The sequence below is a fragment of the Talpa europaea genome (genome assembly GCF_964194135.1).
Source record: "Talpa europaea genome assembly, chromosome: 16".
Classification (NCBI taxonomy): domain Eukaryota; kingdom Metazoa; phylum Chordata; class Mammalia; order Eulipotyphla; family Talpidae; genus Talpa; species Talpa europaea.
The window spans coordinates 46,098,127-46,115,038 of NC_140084.1; the positions used below are offsets into that span (position 1 = coordinate 46,098,127).

General features: G+C 54.9%; 1 protein-coding gene across 1 annotated transcript; it reads left to right on the forward strand.

Annotated features, from left to right (window-relative positions):
- Nucleotides 1-120: 120 nt before the first annotated feature.
- DHX34 (DExH-box helicase 34) lies at nucleotides 121-16,912 on the forward strand (the record flags this gene model as incomplete). The annotated part of the gene is made up of 16 exons (XM_084256602.1): nucleotides 121-825; nucleotides 2,342-2,653; nucleotides 3,245-3,499; nucleotides 5,657-5,759; nucleotides 7,204-7,421; nucleotides 8,977-9,151; nucleotides 10,589-10,782; nucleotides 11,463-11,564; nucleotides 12,093-12,335; nucleotides 12,542-12,715; nucleotides 12,982-13,099; nucleotides 14,155-14,261; nucleotides 14,521-14,799; nucleotides 15,449-15,625; nucleotides 15,840-15,978; nucleotides 16,666-16,912. The coding sequence occupies 16 exons, from the start codon at nucleotides 121-123 to the stop codon at nucleotides 16,797-16,799; spliced, it is 3,435 nt and encodes a 1,144-aa protein (XP_084112728.1). The 3' UTR covers nucleotides 16,800-16,912.

Sequence of the window (16,912 nt, forward strand, 5' to 3'; positions counted from 1 at the left end):
GAAAAAGTGGCTCCTTATTGCAAGCATTTGCCTGCAAGGGATGGGAAATGGATGAGACCATTTGGTCCAAGTGATTAGAACTGAGGCGAGTTTTGTGACAACATTGTGATTAGTGGCAACATGCCACCTCCCAGAACCAGGGAGGGCAGGGATCACCGAGATCACCGCAGGACTCCCAGGGAGGAGGAAGCCCCGGAGAAATGGAACTGGGATTGTCCGGAGACACGCCGTCTCTTCGAGGAGGCCTTCTTCCGTGATGAGGATTATATTCGCCAGGGTTCTGAGGAGTGTCAGAAGTTCTGGGCCTTCTTTGAACGCTTGCAGAGATTTCAGACCCTCAAGCCCACCCGGAAGGAGGAGAAAGAGCCCGGGCATGCCAAGGCCAGCATCCCAGCGCTGGCCGACCTCCCTCACACTTATGACCCGAGATACCGCATCAACCTCTCCGTGCTTGGTGCCGACACTCGGGGCACTGGGGGACTGGTCAGGCGCCTACCCCCGGAGAAGGTGTCTGAGTTCCGCCGAGCCCTCTTGCACTACCTAGATTTTGGCCAGAAGCAGGCGTTTGGGCGGCTGGCTAAGCTGCAGCGGGAGCGGGCGGCACTGCCCATCGCCCAGTACGGACAGCGCATCCTGCAGACGCTGCGGGAGCACCAGGTGGTGGTAGTGGCGGGTGACACAGGTTGTGGCAAGTCCACTCAGGTGCCCCAGTACCTGCTGGCTGCTGGCTTCAATCATGTGGCCTGTACCCAACCCCGGAGAATTGCCTGCATCTCACTGGCCAAGCGTGTCAGCTTTGAGAGTCTCAGCCAGTACGGCTCCCAGGTGAGGAGGACAGGGGGGGTTCCAGTCCTTCCACTGTGGTGGGTTGCTTGCCTGTGGTGGTAGCAACAAAAGCACTTTCCCTCTGACCCAGCGATGATTCTTCTAGAAGTTTCTCTACAGATTGGCCTAAATCTGGTCCACATGACAAAGGCACTAATATCACTTGGTATAGCTCTGTAACAAAAAAATTGAGAAGTGTTTTACATGCTCATCCATCTTATTTTTCAGCAGCCCCAAAAGAGTGAGGACATATTTCCTTATTATGGTTTCTAGGGTTAAAGTTGTTACTGGAGCTCTGGTTCTCTCAGCTTGGTGAATTCTCACATGTGGAATACATCCATGTAACCAGCACCCAGACTAAAAGAATCAAACGCAGCAGCACCCCCAGAAACATTCTGTTCCCCTTCCAGTTACTTCCCTGAGGTTCCAGAGGTTTTTACCCTTCTTAGTTAGCTCTAGACCATCATCTGTGTTGGGTGACTGTGCCTGAGTTAATGATAGATTATCGCTGATTATTTTTCCCTCTTTTTTTTTTTTTAAACAAAGGCGGGAGGGGTCTTTTTTTTTTTTTTTTTAAGATTGATTTATTTATTTATGCAAGCACTGGATACAGTCAGAAGTGCGGGAGGGTGAGACTTCACCAGAGCCAGAGCCGGGAACAGAACAGACAGATTGAAGAAGTACACTGCTGAGGGGAGCAGCGGGCGGCAGGTGAGGTCTGCGCGCCATCGCCATGTGGGACCCTCGCCTGGTGGCCGGAGATCGAACCGGCACTGCAGAGGCTGCAGGCAGCTTTGCAACCCAGCGCTCAACCGCTGCACCACCGGGGAGACCCTAGTATTGCATTTTAATTTGCACTTCCCTGATGACAAGGAAGTTGAGTCCGTTTTTGTGTGTCATGACTTATCTGACAACCCCTATTACTATTACGGTTAACTAGTACAAGTGTACCTCATTTTATGCCTTGTCGCAGGTATCGTGTTTACCAATTTACAAATTGTGTCTCTGGGTACCATTTTTCCAACAGCTCACAAGATAGTTAATATTTTTCAGCAATTAAGTGTTTTCTAATTAAGATGTGTACACTGTTTTGTAGACATAGTGCTCTTACACACTCACTAGACTTTCCAGTTTAGTGGAAAAATAGCTTTTATATTCCCTGGGTAACCCCCACCTTTGTGCAACTTGCTTTATTGTGTTGTCTGGCACTAACCTGCAGCAGCGCCTGGCTGTGCCTGTGTCAAACACCAGGCTCTGGGCCAAGTAGTTATGGGCACTAGCACGTATAATTCTCACAGCATTTGGGAGAAGAAAATGTCTCTGAGGGATGGAATTGCTTTTTGGAAGCCAAAAAGTGGTACAGGTGGCACTAAGGGGTAGGGGTGGATTCAAACCCAAACCATTTGGACTCCAGAGTCTGATGCAGAGGTGTTAGCTCAGATTTTCCATCCTAGCAGGTGAGGGTCTGGTGCCCAGGCCCCGGGCCCTCTCCTGACCACCTCTTCACTCATTCCAGGTCGGCTACCAGATCCGCTTTGAGAGCACACGTTCGGCAGCCACCAAGATCGTGTTCCTGACAGTGGGGCTGCTGCTGAGGCAGATCCAGCGGGAGCCCAGCCTGCCCCAGTACCAGGTCCTGATCGTGGATGAGGTCCATGAGCGGCACCTCCACAATGACTTCCTCCTGGGAGTCCTCCGGGGCCTGCTGCCCAAGCGGCCTGACCTCAAGGTCATCCTCATGTCGGCCACCATCAACATCTCGCTCTTCTCCAGCTATTTCAGCAGTGCACCTGTGGTGCAAGTGCCCGGAAGGCTCTTCCCCATCACGGTCAGTGCTCTCCCTAATCCGTAGCCCCAGACCTCCTACCTGGTCTCTGGCCAAACCTGGACATGTCCCTTCTCTGCTGCTCTGTTTCCTGTTTCTTCAATTAAGGACATCTCTCTTTTCTAAACCTGACATTTTCTGAACAAGTTCAATGTGCTGGGTGTGGTGCTAGGAGCTTCTTAGAAGAGACCCCAAAATGTTAAGGCTCATGTAAGCTAGAAGTCTACTTCTGTTAACACTCTGGCTGATCCATGCTGGTGGGCAGCTCTGTTCCAAGTGGTCATTCAGAGAACCAGGCGCCTTCTTCTCATTGCTCTGGATCTCATAGGGCCATGTTCTCAAACTTAGCCCTGTTGACATTTTGGCCTGGGTGCTTCTCAGTTTGGGGCTGCCCTGTGCATTGTAGGATGTTGAGCAGTGCCCCTGGCCTCTACCTACTTAGCATCAGTACCATTCTCCTCTTCCAGTGTGACAACCAAAAATGCCTCCAAATGTTCCCCTGCAGACAGATCCACCCCCATGAGAACCACTGTCCTAGAGGGTGGCCTCAGCCGCCTGGCTGACCCACGCCTGCCTGGGGCTGTCCCCTCACAGGTGGTCTACCAGCCACAGGAGGCAGAGCCCCCCACGGCCAAGTCCGAGAAGCTGGATCCACGGCCCTTCCTGAGGGTGCTGGAAGCCATTGACAACAAATACCCGCCCGAGGAGCGGGGCGACCTCCTGGTCTTCCTCAGCGGCATGGCGGAGATCAGCTCAGTGCTGGAGGCTGCCCAGACCTACGCCAGCCACACCCAGCGCTGGGTGGTGTTGCCGCTGCACAGCGCCCTCTCTGTGGCTGACCAGGACAAGGTAGTGCTTTTGGCCAGGCTGGTAGGGGTCTAGATATGGAGGCTGTGGAGGTTGGTGGCTACATGCAGGACTGAGGTAACCCCACAAAGGCAGGGCTATGGGCTGCAGGTGGGGCCAACTGCATCTTTTGGATGGGGGTATCTGCACCAGGGTGAGCTTATGATGGCATGGGAGGCCTTGGTGCTGAGCCTTGGAGTAGGAGAAAGAGTATGAGAAGAGGGAGGAAGGCAGTCCAGGTGGGGGGCTGCCTGGAGCAGAGGTGTGGAGGTGAGCATCTGAGAGTTGGGGGTGGGAGAGGTGAAGAGACCTGATTGGAATGGAAAGGTGCTGGGAGGGAGGCCTTTGGATCTCTGTAATGGTTCTTTATTGCCGTGTAAGAAATTACCCCCAAACTCAGCAGTTTAGGACAATGAACACCCAATATCTCACCTATTTTCTGTAGATCAGGAATCTGGGAGCAGCTGAGCTGGGGGGTTCTAGCCAGAGTCTCCCCGGGGTTTGTAGCTGGACATGGGTGGACCTCTGTCATCTGGAAGCCTGACAGGCTGGAAAATCTTCCACAATGGTGTGCCCATGGCTGGCTGTTTGGGGGCCTCAGTTCCTCTCAACCTGGGCCTCTCTGGGGACTGCTGGAGTGTCATCGAGTCCCAGTGACTCATTTTGCCCCTGATATCAAAGCAGAAGCCACAGTGCCTTCCAGAACTGGAAATCGGACCATCATTCTTCAGTGGCCCATTAGTTAACCCGGTCTGCCCTGTCCAGTGGGAGGGCACTGGATGAGGCTCCCAGGAGTCACGGCTATCTGGGGCCATCTTGGAGGCTGACTGTCACTTTGGGGAAGAGTCTTCAGGCCACACTCAGGGGGTTATTAATTGAAGAAACAACCTCTGAGTACTGCCTGAGTATCTCCCCTTGCAGCAAGGGGGCTCTTAAGGACAGGGCAGGAGCCACAATATGGCCCTTCCCCTCAAGTGCCTGCTGCTCTACTGGGGGAGATGGGCAAGTTTGGGGCAGCTTTACAGATGGTGGGGGAAAGCTCAGGACACTGAGAGCCCTTGTGGATTCATGAAAAGCTGCATGGAGGAAGTGACTTGCAAAAGTGAGACCAGGAAAGGGGCAGAGGGTAGTATCCTAGCTCCTGTGCCAGGAGCACACACTCATGTCAACCAGACTTTTTAGCTCTGTATGCCTGGACCTACTCAGGCCTCAAGCTGCCCTAACTGACTTACTCAGGCCTCAAGCTGACCCCACTGAGCAGATGCAGAAATGGAGGTGCAGGCACTTGTGCAAAGTCATAGGAGTGGCAGAGCCAGGCTGTGGAACCTAGTAATTTGGCACCAGAGCCCTGCTGTTAACCAGAGGTTGACAAACTTTCGGGAAAGGTCCACAGAGTACATATTTTTAGGTTTGTGGGCATATGGTTTCTGTCACAACTTTACAGCAGGACAGTGCTCAGAGATTGACCGGTGGGACTGTGTCCCATTAAAATTTGATCTACAGAAGCAGATGGCAGGCTGAATTTGGCCCACAGGCCCCCAACTCTGACTCAACCTCACTGTGGCCCCCAAGAGGGGCCTAGAAGGTTTGTTCAAAGGGCCCATGGTGCGAGAAAGATAGGTACTGGGAAGTGATCTGCAGGGTAGCTGTGTTCCCAACTGTGAGGGGGTCAGGAGAGATGGGACTGGAGAGATGGCAGGGTTACACCACAGGGAATTTGAAGTCAGGGTGTGGTGCAGGCTTTGTCCAGAATGCACTGGGGAGCCAGGGGTGGGTTCTGAGCAAGGGGGCACGGGCAGCCCTGGCTTGTGCTTTAGCAGCTCCCTCTGCTGCCATGTGAAGGATGGACTAGAGGGGAGATTGGAGGCAAGAGACCAGGGGAGAATCTGTAACAGAATTAGTGGGGAAGGGTACAGGAGGGCCTGGACCAGGGCAGGGAGTGTGGGTTTGGGGGAGGGCATGAATTCAGGAAATATGTGAGATGTTCAAGTGTGGCTGTAGGTTAGGGGTGGGTAGGGTCAGGAAGGACCCAGGACCATAGGTGCTACGGTTGAAGGCAAGCCATCTCCTCGATGAGCACTGGAGGGGGGAGGGTCAGTGGAAAGTCAAGCAGTAAGGGCTAAGTTACTATATGGATGTCACCTCCTCACTTTCCCCCAGGTATTTGACGTGGCACCCCCTGGAGTCCGGAAATGCATCCTGTCCACTAACATTGCCGAGACCTCAGTCACTATCGATGGGATCCGCTTTGTAGTGGATTCAGGTAAGGGCTGCCCCCCAGCCACCCAAGGACCTAGAAAGAAGTGTGGGGTTTAGAGAAGTGCAGTGTAGTGAGGAACTCCAGAACAAAGCATAAAGTAAGCAGTGTTTAGGAGCAGTGGAAAAGTCTTTATCTTTCCCAGGCTTACATCGGTCTCTTTGCACTTACTGTTGTCTTTGCTGTGGGCTATCTTTTTCCAGATAGCTACACTTCCCCAGACATCCCATCTCAGGGCCTGTGTTAATGTCGCCCCTTTAGAGAGGCTCACCCTCTTGACTTTTATCTGTGGTCTCCTCCTTCACCCTCCACTGCCCCTTCCCCTATAAGGCTTTTTTTTCTTCTTAGTATAGAAATCATATTTTATATCTGTTGATCAGCTCATTTTTTGTCTTCCCAACTAGGTACTTTCTCCAGAAAGTCAGTCAGGCATAGTGGTTAGGGGATGCTAGAGTCAGCCTGGTCAGGTTCACCCCTGGCCATGTGATCAGGGTTGTTCAAACTGACATGCTCCAAGCATCAGTTTGCTCATCTGTAAAATGGCAGCAATATCAGGTGCCCTCAAACTATGAGGAGGAGAGGGGTTCAGACACTGGGTGACCAGGGCACAGGATGAGCCCTTGATAAATGTTAGCAGTTACCTCCCTGAACTTATTCACTCTGGGATGTATTCATGAGAAAACATTCTATCAGTTCATATACTGAGAAAATTTTTAAATGACTTGCCATTGATTTTAAGGCGCAGCCCATTTTCATACACAATAAAATGCAAAAAGGCCAGTCTTAAGAGTCAATGAAACTCGGTGTTCTTTTCTGCCCTGTGGGACCAGGGGGTTTTGTTTACAGCTGTACAGTGCCTGATATATAGTGGGCACTTTTTTTTTTTTTTTTTAAGATTTATTTATTTATGCATGCAAGAGCTGGGGCACAGGCCAGAGGTGTGGGGGGTGAGAGGACTCACCAGAGACAGAGCGGGGAACAGAACAGGCAGATTGACTGAAGTACACTGCTGAGGGGAGCAGTGGGCGAGCCAGAAGAGGTCTGCTGCGCCATGTGGGTTGCTCCCTGGCTGGCCGGGAATCGAACTCGTGCTGCGGATTGCTTCATAGGTTGTGTCTCAACCCTTGCGCCACCAGGGAGGCCCTATATAGTGGGCACTTAATATCTGTCGACCAACTAAACGCCTGAATAAGAAGAGGCTTGAGAAAATGATTGAAAACTTATGTCGATGAAGAAATGAGAGAATAAATTAATAAAATGTTAGGATTGGGCCCAGCACAAGCTACTGGCTACTGTTAATGTAATAAAGGAACAATAGAATAAAATGTTGATGCAACAAGTCAGCATGTGAGTGAATGAATGAATGGGCAGGGGGCCGGGCTTGTGGCAGGTCCATGTATGTATTGCATATAGCTTCTCTTCTCTCCCTGCTCCCCTCCTCTCCCCCCAGGGAAGGTGAAGGAGATGAGCTATGACCCTCAGGCCAAACTGCAGAGACTGCAGGAATTCTGGATCAGTCAGGCCAGTGCAGAGCAGCGTAAGGGCCGGGCAGGCCGCACGGGCCCTGGCGTCTGCTTCCGTCTCTATGCTGAATCAGACTACGATGCCTTCGCTCCCTACCCTGTCCCAGAGATTCGGAGGGTAGCCCTGGATGCCCTGGTGCTGCAGGTAAGGCCTACAGGGAGGGGCTGTGTCCTGAGTGCTGGTGCCAAGAAGGAGCCAGGAGGCATTGAGACCCAGCCCATCCCAGCTTTCAGGACCAAGAAGGGCAGGGCTGGCCAGGTCACTGAGAGGAGCTCATCCCTTCCACACATCACATCCCCTGTTGAGGGGAAAACCGTTCCCCACGTCCCCAGGGGTATCTACACATGACTCCATCAGAACACTTTCAGCTGTCACAGAAAGCCCTTCAAGTGGCTTTGAAAACCAGCTTTCTTGATGTTTTTGGTCTTGGCTCATAGCTCCAGAGTTAGTCTCACTTAGGTTACACTGCTGTGACAAATGGAAACTCTGTGCAATTGGAAATCTTAGGATTCTAATCATGGATGAGGAAGGGAATACCTGGAGAGGTAAAGTAACTTGACCCAGGTCACACAGCGGCACATAGCTGAGCCAGGATTCCATGGAGGCTGTCAGATTTGCAGCTCCTCCCTCCTCCTCCATCCTGAGGCAGAAGCAGTGAACCATGGCCATGGAAACCTTTTCTGGAGGCTCCTGACTAATCTCCCATCCTGTCTTATCCAACTCTGTGACCTATAATGTGTGGGCACTAAATGTCTGCCTGATTGGGCCAGAGCAATGATTCTCAGCCCCGGCTACACTTGAGAGTCACCTGGAGAGTGATTCCAAGTCCTGTGCCCGAACTTCAACATGAGGTCCTTTAGTGGGTATTGGAAGTGCCTCCAGATGGTGTCAAGTCTTGGTGGGCAGGGGTGGATGGGAAATAGCTTATTGGTGGGTGGGCGGCCAGAACTGCAGCTGCCCTCCAGGTGAGAGCCAGGCAAGTGGGCGCCCTGGGACACTGGCCGAGCCCCCAGGTTCGCTCAGCTTTCTTCTCGCGTGGTGACACGAGCTGCCAGGCCAGCCTTGCCTTCACCCACTTGTGCTGCTCGCTTTCACCAGGCCTGAGACAGAGCACTTTTCACTTCCTTCTCCCACAACCTGCTGTCCTGAGGCCTCCAGACTCATCAGGATTCTTGGTTGCCAGTGAGGGAAGCCCAGCCCAACTATATCAGCAGGAAGGGACTGTGTGTCCCTGTGGGAGGAGGTCTGGCTTAGGAACGACTTAAAGATGTCTCCAGATGCTGTGGATGGGCGGGCTTCCAGGTAATGGAAAAAATAACCACCGCAGCCATCCCAGCCCCTCCCAACCAGAGCGGACCAGGACTTCTCCCCCAGCTCCAGGCTGCAAAGTCCCAGGGAAGGATTCTGACTGGTCCAACTCAGGTCACGTGCTCACTTCTGAGTTGGTGTGACCAGGGACAGAGAACCCCAGACTGGTTCAGCTTGGAGCCTGTGCTTGCTCCTCCATCACCAGGGCCTAAGGGGAGGGGTGCTGGGCAGATAGATTGACAGGCAAGGCCCCCCTCCCCTGCCTCTGCACAAAGGACCTTGACACTGGGGATTTTGACTATTATGGTATGTGATCCCTGAGCGCCAACCCCCAAATGCTCCACAGTGGCTCATAGGTCCCTCATTCTGGGGGGGTTGGTTTTTATTCCAGATGAAGAGCATGAGCGTTGGAGATCCCCGAACCTTCCCCTTCATTGAGCCCCCACCACCAGCCAGCCTGGAGACAGCCATCCTCTACCTCCGGGACCAGGGGGCTCTGGACAGCTCAGAGGCTCTCACCCCCATCGGTTCCCTGTTGGCCCAGCTGCCTGTGGACGTTGTGATTGGTGAGGGTTCCCCTTTGGGTGATGACGTGGATTCTGTTCACCCTGAGCCAGTCCCTTCTCTGACCCCTGTTCATTCAGCCACAGTCCCTCCAATGACAGCGCTGTTCTAGGTGCCAGGGGCATAGCAGCAAACAAAACAGACATCTCTCTGGCACAGCTTGTCCCCAGCTCCACCCTGGTGCCCCCCTCTTGTGGTTAAGGATGTCACAACTGCCCACATCTTCCTCTTGCTCCTTCCTGAGTCATCCCTGCCAAATGGCCCAAATGGCCCACTGACCAAGCCGTGTTCCGTGGGCCTGATGGAGACATCAGATTTCCCGGATGGAGATAGTTTCTTTCTCCCAGCCGCCCATTCCCACAGAATGTTCACAGCTGAGCATCAACATGGAGCACGGAGCTCGAGCATGTTTGTCCAGCCTGGTGTTACGCCCTCTGCCTGTGTCCATGCTGTTATAGCCCCCACACAGGGCTGCAGTGCAGGCAAGAGACTGATACCACTGCCCAGGTCTCCCTAACTCTCACGATACTTATTTTTGTTTGTTTTAAAAGAGGTCTAGAGCTAGGAGAATCCAATCTGAGAAGGAAAAGAGCTTTCTGTGAGCTTTTGCTGTCATTAGTGAGAGGCTTTGTGGACCTTATTTCATCATCTTTGGTGAGGATGGGTTGTCCAGATATGCCTGTTGCTCAGATGAGGAAACCGAGGCTCAGCCTGGGGCCGTGAGGATCAATCAGATGAAGGACTTGGAGGTGGCTGACCACAGGTCAGGTAGCACGGTTCTGAGCTTCTGGGGGACACAAACCAGGAAACAGCCAGATCCTGCTGAGGACCCCTCAGAAACAGCTTTGTGCCTCAGTGTGATGCTGTCCCAAGCCAGAGCCATACCGTAGACCAGCAAGCCACACACTGAACTCGCTTCTTCATTCTTCTCTGATCCCCCTTCTTCTCCCTTTTTTTCTCCTACCCCCCACCATGCTCCTTCTTCTGTTCCCTCCACCTTGATGGCAAGAAAGGATTCTTCCTGAGACAAGCACAGAGCCAGGGGCTGCCATGTGCCAGGCAAAGGCCCCACAGGGCAGGGCACGTCAAAGCCAGTGTCGGGAAGAAAACTAAAGCCAGGAGGAGGTGGCGGTGGGGGAGTGGGTTGTAAAGAGAAGAGCAGAGGGTGGCAACATTGCTGCTAGCAGTTGTCAGCATTTAGTGCCCACACCAGGCCCGAGGAGCGGGAATTGTGTTCTGTCCCGCTGACAGGTGGGGAAACTGAGGCCTGGCCCGAGGTCACACCACCGGAGAGTAGAGTGTGGGCTTGATTTTGTCCATCTGGCTCTGAGCCCCTTTGTGATCAAGATGGAGGGAGGTAGGGGTACGATGGGGATGGGGAGAGCGGGTCCAGGGACATGAGGACCCCCAGAGGAATGAGAAGGTTCATGTCCTCCCAGGGAAGATGCTGATCCTGGGCTCCATGTTCCACCTCGCGGAGCCCGTGCTCACCATCGCGGCCGCCCTCAGCGTCCAGTCACCCTTCACCCGCAGTGCCCAGAGCAGCCCAGAGTGCGCAGCGGCTCGGCGACCCCTGGAGAGTGACCAGGGTGACCCCTTCACCCTCTTCAATGTCTTCAACACCTGGGTGCAGGTGAGGCCAGAGGCGGGGCCTCCCCTCTGTTTCTGTTGTTCTGCAGTGGGTCAGGGCCTCCCTGAAACTGTGGCTCCTCCTCTTGTCCTCGCCTGCACCCCAGGGAGGACCCCCAAGCCCTTCACAGACCCCATCTCCACCATTCAGTCCTGTGGGCAGGGACAGCATATGCGGAAGCTCAGGCTCAAGGGGGAGCCTGGGGTTCTAAAGCCAGTGCTGTCTGGAGAAAGCCCAGTCTCCTGAGGGTGGCATCTGATTATTTGGCACGTTCACCGAACCCCTGAGGTAGGCCCACACTGGGCAGCGCTGGGCTCAGTGGTAACCAAAACCCACAGCACCCCAGGGCTCACGGTCCAGTGGGGGACACAGATCCAGCCCCAGGCAGTGACCACCCCAAGTGGGCTGAGATGGGGAGTTACAGGGTTCCAGAGGACACAGAGGATACCTGACGCAGCATGTATGGGCTAGGACTGCTTCCTAGAGGAGGAGCAGGGGGGCTGAGGAGAGGAAGGAGGGGAGCCCAAATCCCTGATGGGGGCCGGCAGGCCTCCTACCTGCCTGGCATCCTCCCCCTGGCCGCTCCTGGGGCCCATGCTGGGGTGGTCTGGGTGGTGGCTCTCTCCCCCTGCACCTCCCTGAATTGGGCAGGCGCTGATAGCGGGTGCTGTGCCTCCACCCAGGTGAAATCTGAACGGAGCAGGAACTCCCGGAAGTGGTGCCGCCGCCGGGGCATAGAGGAACACCGGTTGTATGAAATGGCCAACCTGCGGCGCCAGTTCAAGGTGAGGCTCAGGACAAAGGACAGGGCCTGGGACAAACCTGGGAGACCAAGGTGGGGCAGGGGACCTGAGTGAGCACATGCAACATCTCTCTTCCTCTGACCAAGTCATCCCAGTCCCGCCCGACATTACTTCCCCCAGCATCAGACCACCAGACCTGGGGGGAGGGATCTGTGCTGGGGAAAAGGATAGAAACCCAGGAAGACTTCTGGGAAGGGTGGACAGTGTCAGTGGCCACTTACCTCTTCCTCATGAAGAACCTGCTTTCTGGAGTAGGGGTACTGAGTGGCCACACAGGCTATGCTGGGAAGTAGTGTCGGTGATGATCGGGGGGCACATTTGGAATCTTGCAGCCCAGTGGTCAACCCCAGCAGCCCTGGAAGAGGGTCTTGGACAGCCCTGTTTTCCATTTGAGGAAAATTTTGGCTTAGAAGGGGGGAGGTCACTAGCCACCAAGTGGCAAGCCCCAGACTTGAACAGAGTCTGGGTCCAAAACCCACCTGGCCTCACTCAGGCCCCACCCACCCCCAGGAGCTATTGGAGGACCATGGGCTGCTGACCGGGGCCCAGGTCCCAGAGCCGGGGGACAGTTACCACCGGCTGCAGCAGCGCCGGGAGCGCCGGGCCCTGTACCAGCTGAAGCGCCAGCACGAGGAGGGTGGAGGGCGCAGGCGCAAAGTGCTACGACTGCAGGAGGAGCAGGATGGTGGCTCCAGCGACGAGGACCCAGGGCGCACGGCCTCCCAGGGGACTGGTGACAATGTGGACATCCAGGTGGACGGCACAGGGCTGTCTAGGGTGGTGGGGGTGGGGTTTACCTTCGGGGACGTGGCCCAGCTGGGAGTCTCACCTCAGGGCCCATGGACAGGGCCTGCCAGGCCCTCTACATACTCATCAGCCCATGTACTCTGGCCCAGGCCCCTTAGGTAGGTAGTGAGTGGGGAGGGACCCCAGGAACCTGCCTTCCCCCATTCCCACAGGATGTGAAGTTTAAACTCCGGCACAACCTAGAGCAGCTGCAGGCAGCTGCCAGCTCAGCCCAGGCCCTGACTCGGGACCAGATGGCCTTGCTCAAGCTGGTGCTGGGTCGGGGCCTCTACCCACAAATCGCCGTCTCAGACCCGTTCAACAGTGGCCGCAAGGACTCTGACCAGGTGGGGCTCCTTCCCATGCCTGTCCTGTGGGGACACAGAGTGACCAGACCTGTGGGGCTCACAGTCCAGTAGGGGGCTGGAATGGGGAAGCCCAGGGGCTGGGGCCACAGGGACATCTGACCCAGCTTGGAGGCAGTCAGGGAGGCTTCCTGGAGGGGGGAACTTCTGAGTTGAGGAATGGCAGAGGGAACTGGCCAAGAGGGAGGAGAAAGGCATTCTGCACAGTGGGAAGAGCAGGTCTGAGGGCCTCCGCCCCACCCCTTCAGATTTTCCACACCCAGGCCAAGCAGGGCACCGTGCTGCACCCTACCTGTGTCTTCGCCAACAGCCCTGAGGTGCTACACATACAAGAGCCGGAGGCCAAGGATGGCGAGGGGAGCCGAGGTATGGTGAGCCCAGGTGGGAAGAGAGGAACCCCCAACCTGGATAAGGAGATTGGGGACACAGTGACCTCAGGGTGCTGCTCACCACCTGGAATTACTCCCTCACTCCCCCCCACACTCAAGGGCCCTGATGGAGGAGCAGTCCCATGAGCATGCCTCATTGGCCTTGTTGGGCCTCAGCAAGTCCACCTGGGCTGAGCCTACCCTCCCCAGGGTGTATAGCTCTCCCAGCACTGCAGCCATTGCCAAGGCCAAGTGTTCAGCGGCCTGTCCCTGCAGTCCCTGCAGCGTGTCTGGCAGCATCTGGCTGTCACATTTGCTGACCTAGCTGGAGCCAGGCCACAGGCTGCCTCAGCCTTGGGCCCCGGGGCCCGGTGGGGCTGTGCTCCTGCCCTGCAGGGCTGCTTCCATTTCTCTGAGCTCAGAATACAGCTCACCTCTCCTCATTTGACAAAGTTTGAAGATGGACACTCTGAAGATGGTGAATAGTAATCCCAAGAAGATAAGGCTTAGAATTTAAAATTCTAAGCATTTTAAAACTTTTCTCTCTAACCCAGAACTATTGTCAATTCCTAGTCAATTTACTCTCACGCATCACATTGTTCCCTCTCTCTTTAATTTCCAGACATCATCCCAGCAGAGAAAGAGCTTTCATGGCCTCCCACATTCTCTAACTGTTCGCATTTTGCCATCCTGGTTTCCTGTCCTCTCATTTTTAACCCCACCACCATGGATTTATGCTGAAATTTTAAAAGCAGATCATTCATATTAATAATAATAGTAATCATGATGATTTTTTTTTTTGCATTACCACAATGCTGTCATTACTCTTAACAAAATTTACAATGATTCCTTATTATCACCAAACAGCGAACGTCACACTTGTCAGGCAGAGTATTTAAAGGAGCTCCCAACATTTTATCATTACACACTCCAGCATATTCTCAGTTCAGATGTGACAGATGCCTACGTGCCCCAGGTAGGACTGGTTTAGACAGGTATGAGTGTGTGGGTGGGAGACCAGGGGACCCTGAACTGCCCTCCTGTTCCTTTCAGATGATAAGGACAAGATGAGCAGCAAGCACCAGCTCCTCACCTTTGTCTCCCTGCTGGAGACTAACAAGCCCTACCTGGTAAACTGTGTCCGCATCCCTGCACTCCAGGTAGGTCTGGGCCCCATGTCCCCTCTCCAGGTGTGATGGTTGCTCTCAGGGCAGGAGGCCTGTGGGCACATGAGACTACTATCTCCCAGGGGTGGGGGGAGGGGCTGGAGAGCTGATGTGCGAACTAGACAGTGGATAGGTGGGGAGCTGATGGATATGCCAGACGGAAGGTGGGTGGGTAGGAGCCCAACGGGCAGGGATCTCTCTGAGAGGCATGCTGCCCTCACTACTGGGCCTGTCTCCACCCCCTCTCTTGTAGTCCCTCCTGCTGTTCAGCCGGTCCCTGGATACCAATGGGGACTGCACCCGCTTGGTGGCTGACGGCTGGCTGGCGCTCCAGCTTGCAAATAGTGAGAGTGCCGTCCAGCTCCTGGCGGCCGCCCTGCGCCTCCGAGCCCACTGGGAAAGCGCGCTGGACCGGCAGCTGGCTCATCAGGCCCAGAAGCGGCTGGAAGAAGAGGAGGAGGAGGAGGCCCCCCTCAACCCCAAGGAGGTGGCAGCCCTTAGCAGGGAGCTGCTTCAGTTCACAGCCTCCAAGGTACCTGTTCCAGGGATGGAGACGCCAGGAGGCCTAGAGTCCAGTTTGTTCAGGGTGTACGTGGTGGGGGGTGTTCAACCCAGTGAGGGTGATGACAATCCTAAGGTCACACAGTAGACAAGGAGTAGAGCTAAGATTTGGCCCCAGGAACCTAACTTCGGAGGCCATGCTTTTCACGCCTCCATGCCTCCCTCATCGTGCAGTTAAGTTTATTAAGCCCCTACTACCTGCATGGTTTAGGTTACCCCTCATTGCAGTTAACAGTTTATAGGGTATGAGAGGAAAGCTGTTAAGGTACCTGTTCACGGAGGACGGATGGGAAGAGCAGATTTGAAACCAAACCCACCTCTCAAGTGAGCCAAGGAAAGGCTGATGTGCTAGGGGAGGAGGGGCAAGGTGGCTAGACTCAAGATTTAGATGTAGACCTGCGTAGGTCAGGGAGGAGGGAGTGGTCTGGGGAGGCTATGGAGATAGGGGATAGGGCCTCAGGGCCTGTTGTTGGCAAGCCTGGTCATGGAGTCTGAAAACGTGATTGGCTTAGCTGTTGGCTCCTATAACGGAAAGTCTAGGAATGGGCTTCAGGCACAGCTGGATCCAGGTACTCTTGACAGTGTCCTCCTGAGTCTATTCCTCTCTCTCTCTTTCTCAGGTTTCTTACAGCCTCCGGCGGCTCACAGGACTGGAAGCCCAAAACCTCTATGTAGGACCCCAGACCATCACAACTGCCCCCAGCCTGCCTGGCCTCTTTGGCAGCTCTTCCCTGTCCCCCCACCCCACCAAAGGAGGCTATGCAGTCACTGATTTCCTCACCTACAACTGCCTCACGGTAAGCATGGACCCCACCTTGGCCCCTCACCATCCCACCTCTAAAATGAGATTTTAGAGAGTTCCTTCCCCTCCCATCAACCACATTCCAACTTAGCCCAGGGATGCTGTTTCTGAATGGGTCTGCCAGCCCTGAGGGGCTCTGCAGAGTGTCCCGGGCTGGCAGTGGGGGACTGGCAGGGGAACCAAGCCCTGACACAGCCTGCCTGTCACAGAGCGACACAGACCTGTACAGCGACTGTCTCCGGACCTTCTGGACCTGCCCCCACTGTGACCTGCACATGCCCCTGACACCCCTGGAGCGCATCGCCCATGAGAACACCTGCCCCAAGGCCCCGCAGGACGGCCTCTCAGGTAGGGACGCAGCTCTGGGGTCAGAGCGCCTCTTCTTTCCTGTGCGTCTGCACATTTATTTGCTCAACATGCAGGGATGGACAACCTCAACCCTCTGGCCCTAGCTAGAGACACATATGGGCTTTGTCACAGAGACCAGAGCCTGGGACAGGCATGCTGGAGCGCCAGCTTCTTTTTGTCTCTGGTCTCTTCATGTCGCCGACCCTCATGGAGTCCTGCCTCTGTGTTTCCCTCACTCCGGTTGTGTTCCTTCTTCTTCTCACTCACCCACAGCTGTCTCTGCCTTGTCCACGTCTGCCCTTGTCCACATGTTCACCCAGGGGAAGCCACAGTGTGCAGACCTCGACACAGTGCCTGCTGCTTTGCTCCATATACCACACATGTGGGGACGGGGTGGTGGGGGGCGGGATGGCAGTGAGGCCACGCACTCCCTACCCCAGGGCTCTGTCTCTTCAGTCTTGTGTCTCTCCTTGTGCCTGTCTTTCTGTCTCTCTCACCCCTCCGGGACATAGAATGAAGACTGTGTGTATGTTAATCAAGAAAGGCTTCCTAGAAGAGGCAGAGCCAGAATTTCCCCAAGGCCAGAAGAGGACCTGAGACCCTCCAGTGCCTGGCATTTGGGAGTGTGGTGAGAAAGAGCATGGAGTGGCAAGCCTCCCTCACATCCTCTCTTCTCCTCTCCCTTAGGGGCCAAGGAAGCGACCCCTGAGCCCATCCAGAAGACATCTGCCCTGCAGAGGCCCTACCACTGCGAGGCCTGCCAGAAGGACTTTCTGTTCACACCCACAGAGGTGCTGCGGCACCGGAGGCAGCACATGTGAGGTTGGGGCAGGTGTCTGCTAAAGGCCTGTGTCCCATGAGGGACTAGGACCCCACCCCACTCCCTAGCCAGAACTGTGACATGTGGTGTGGCCTCAGCCCTGTGGGGAGGGCA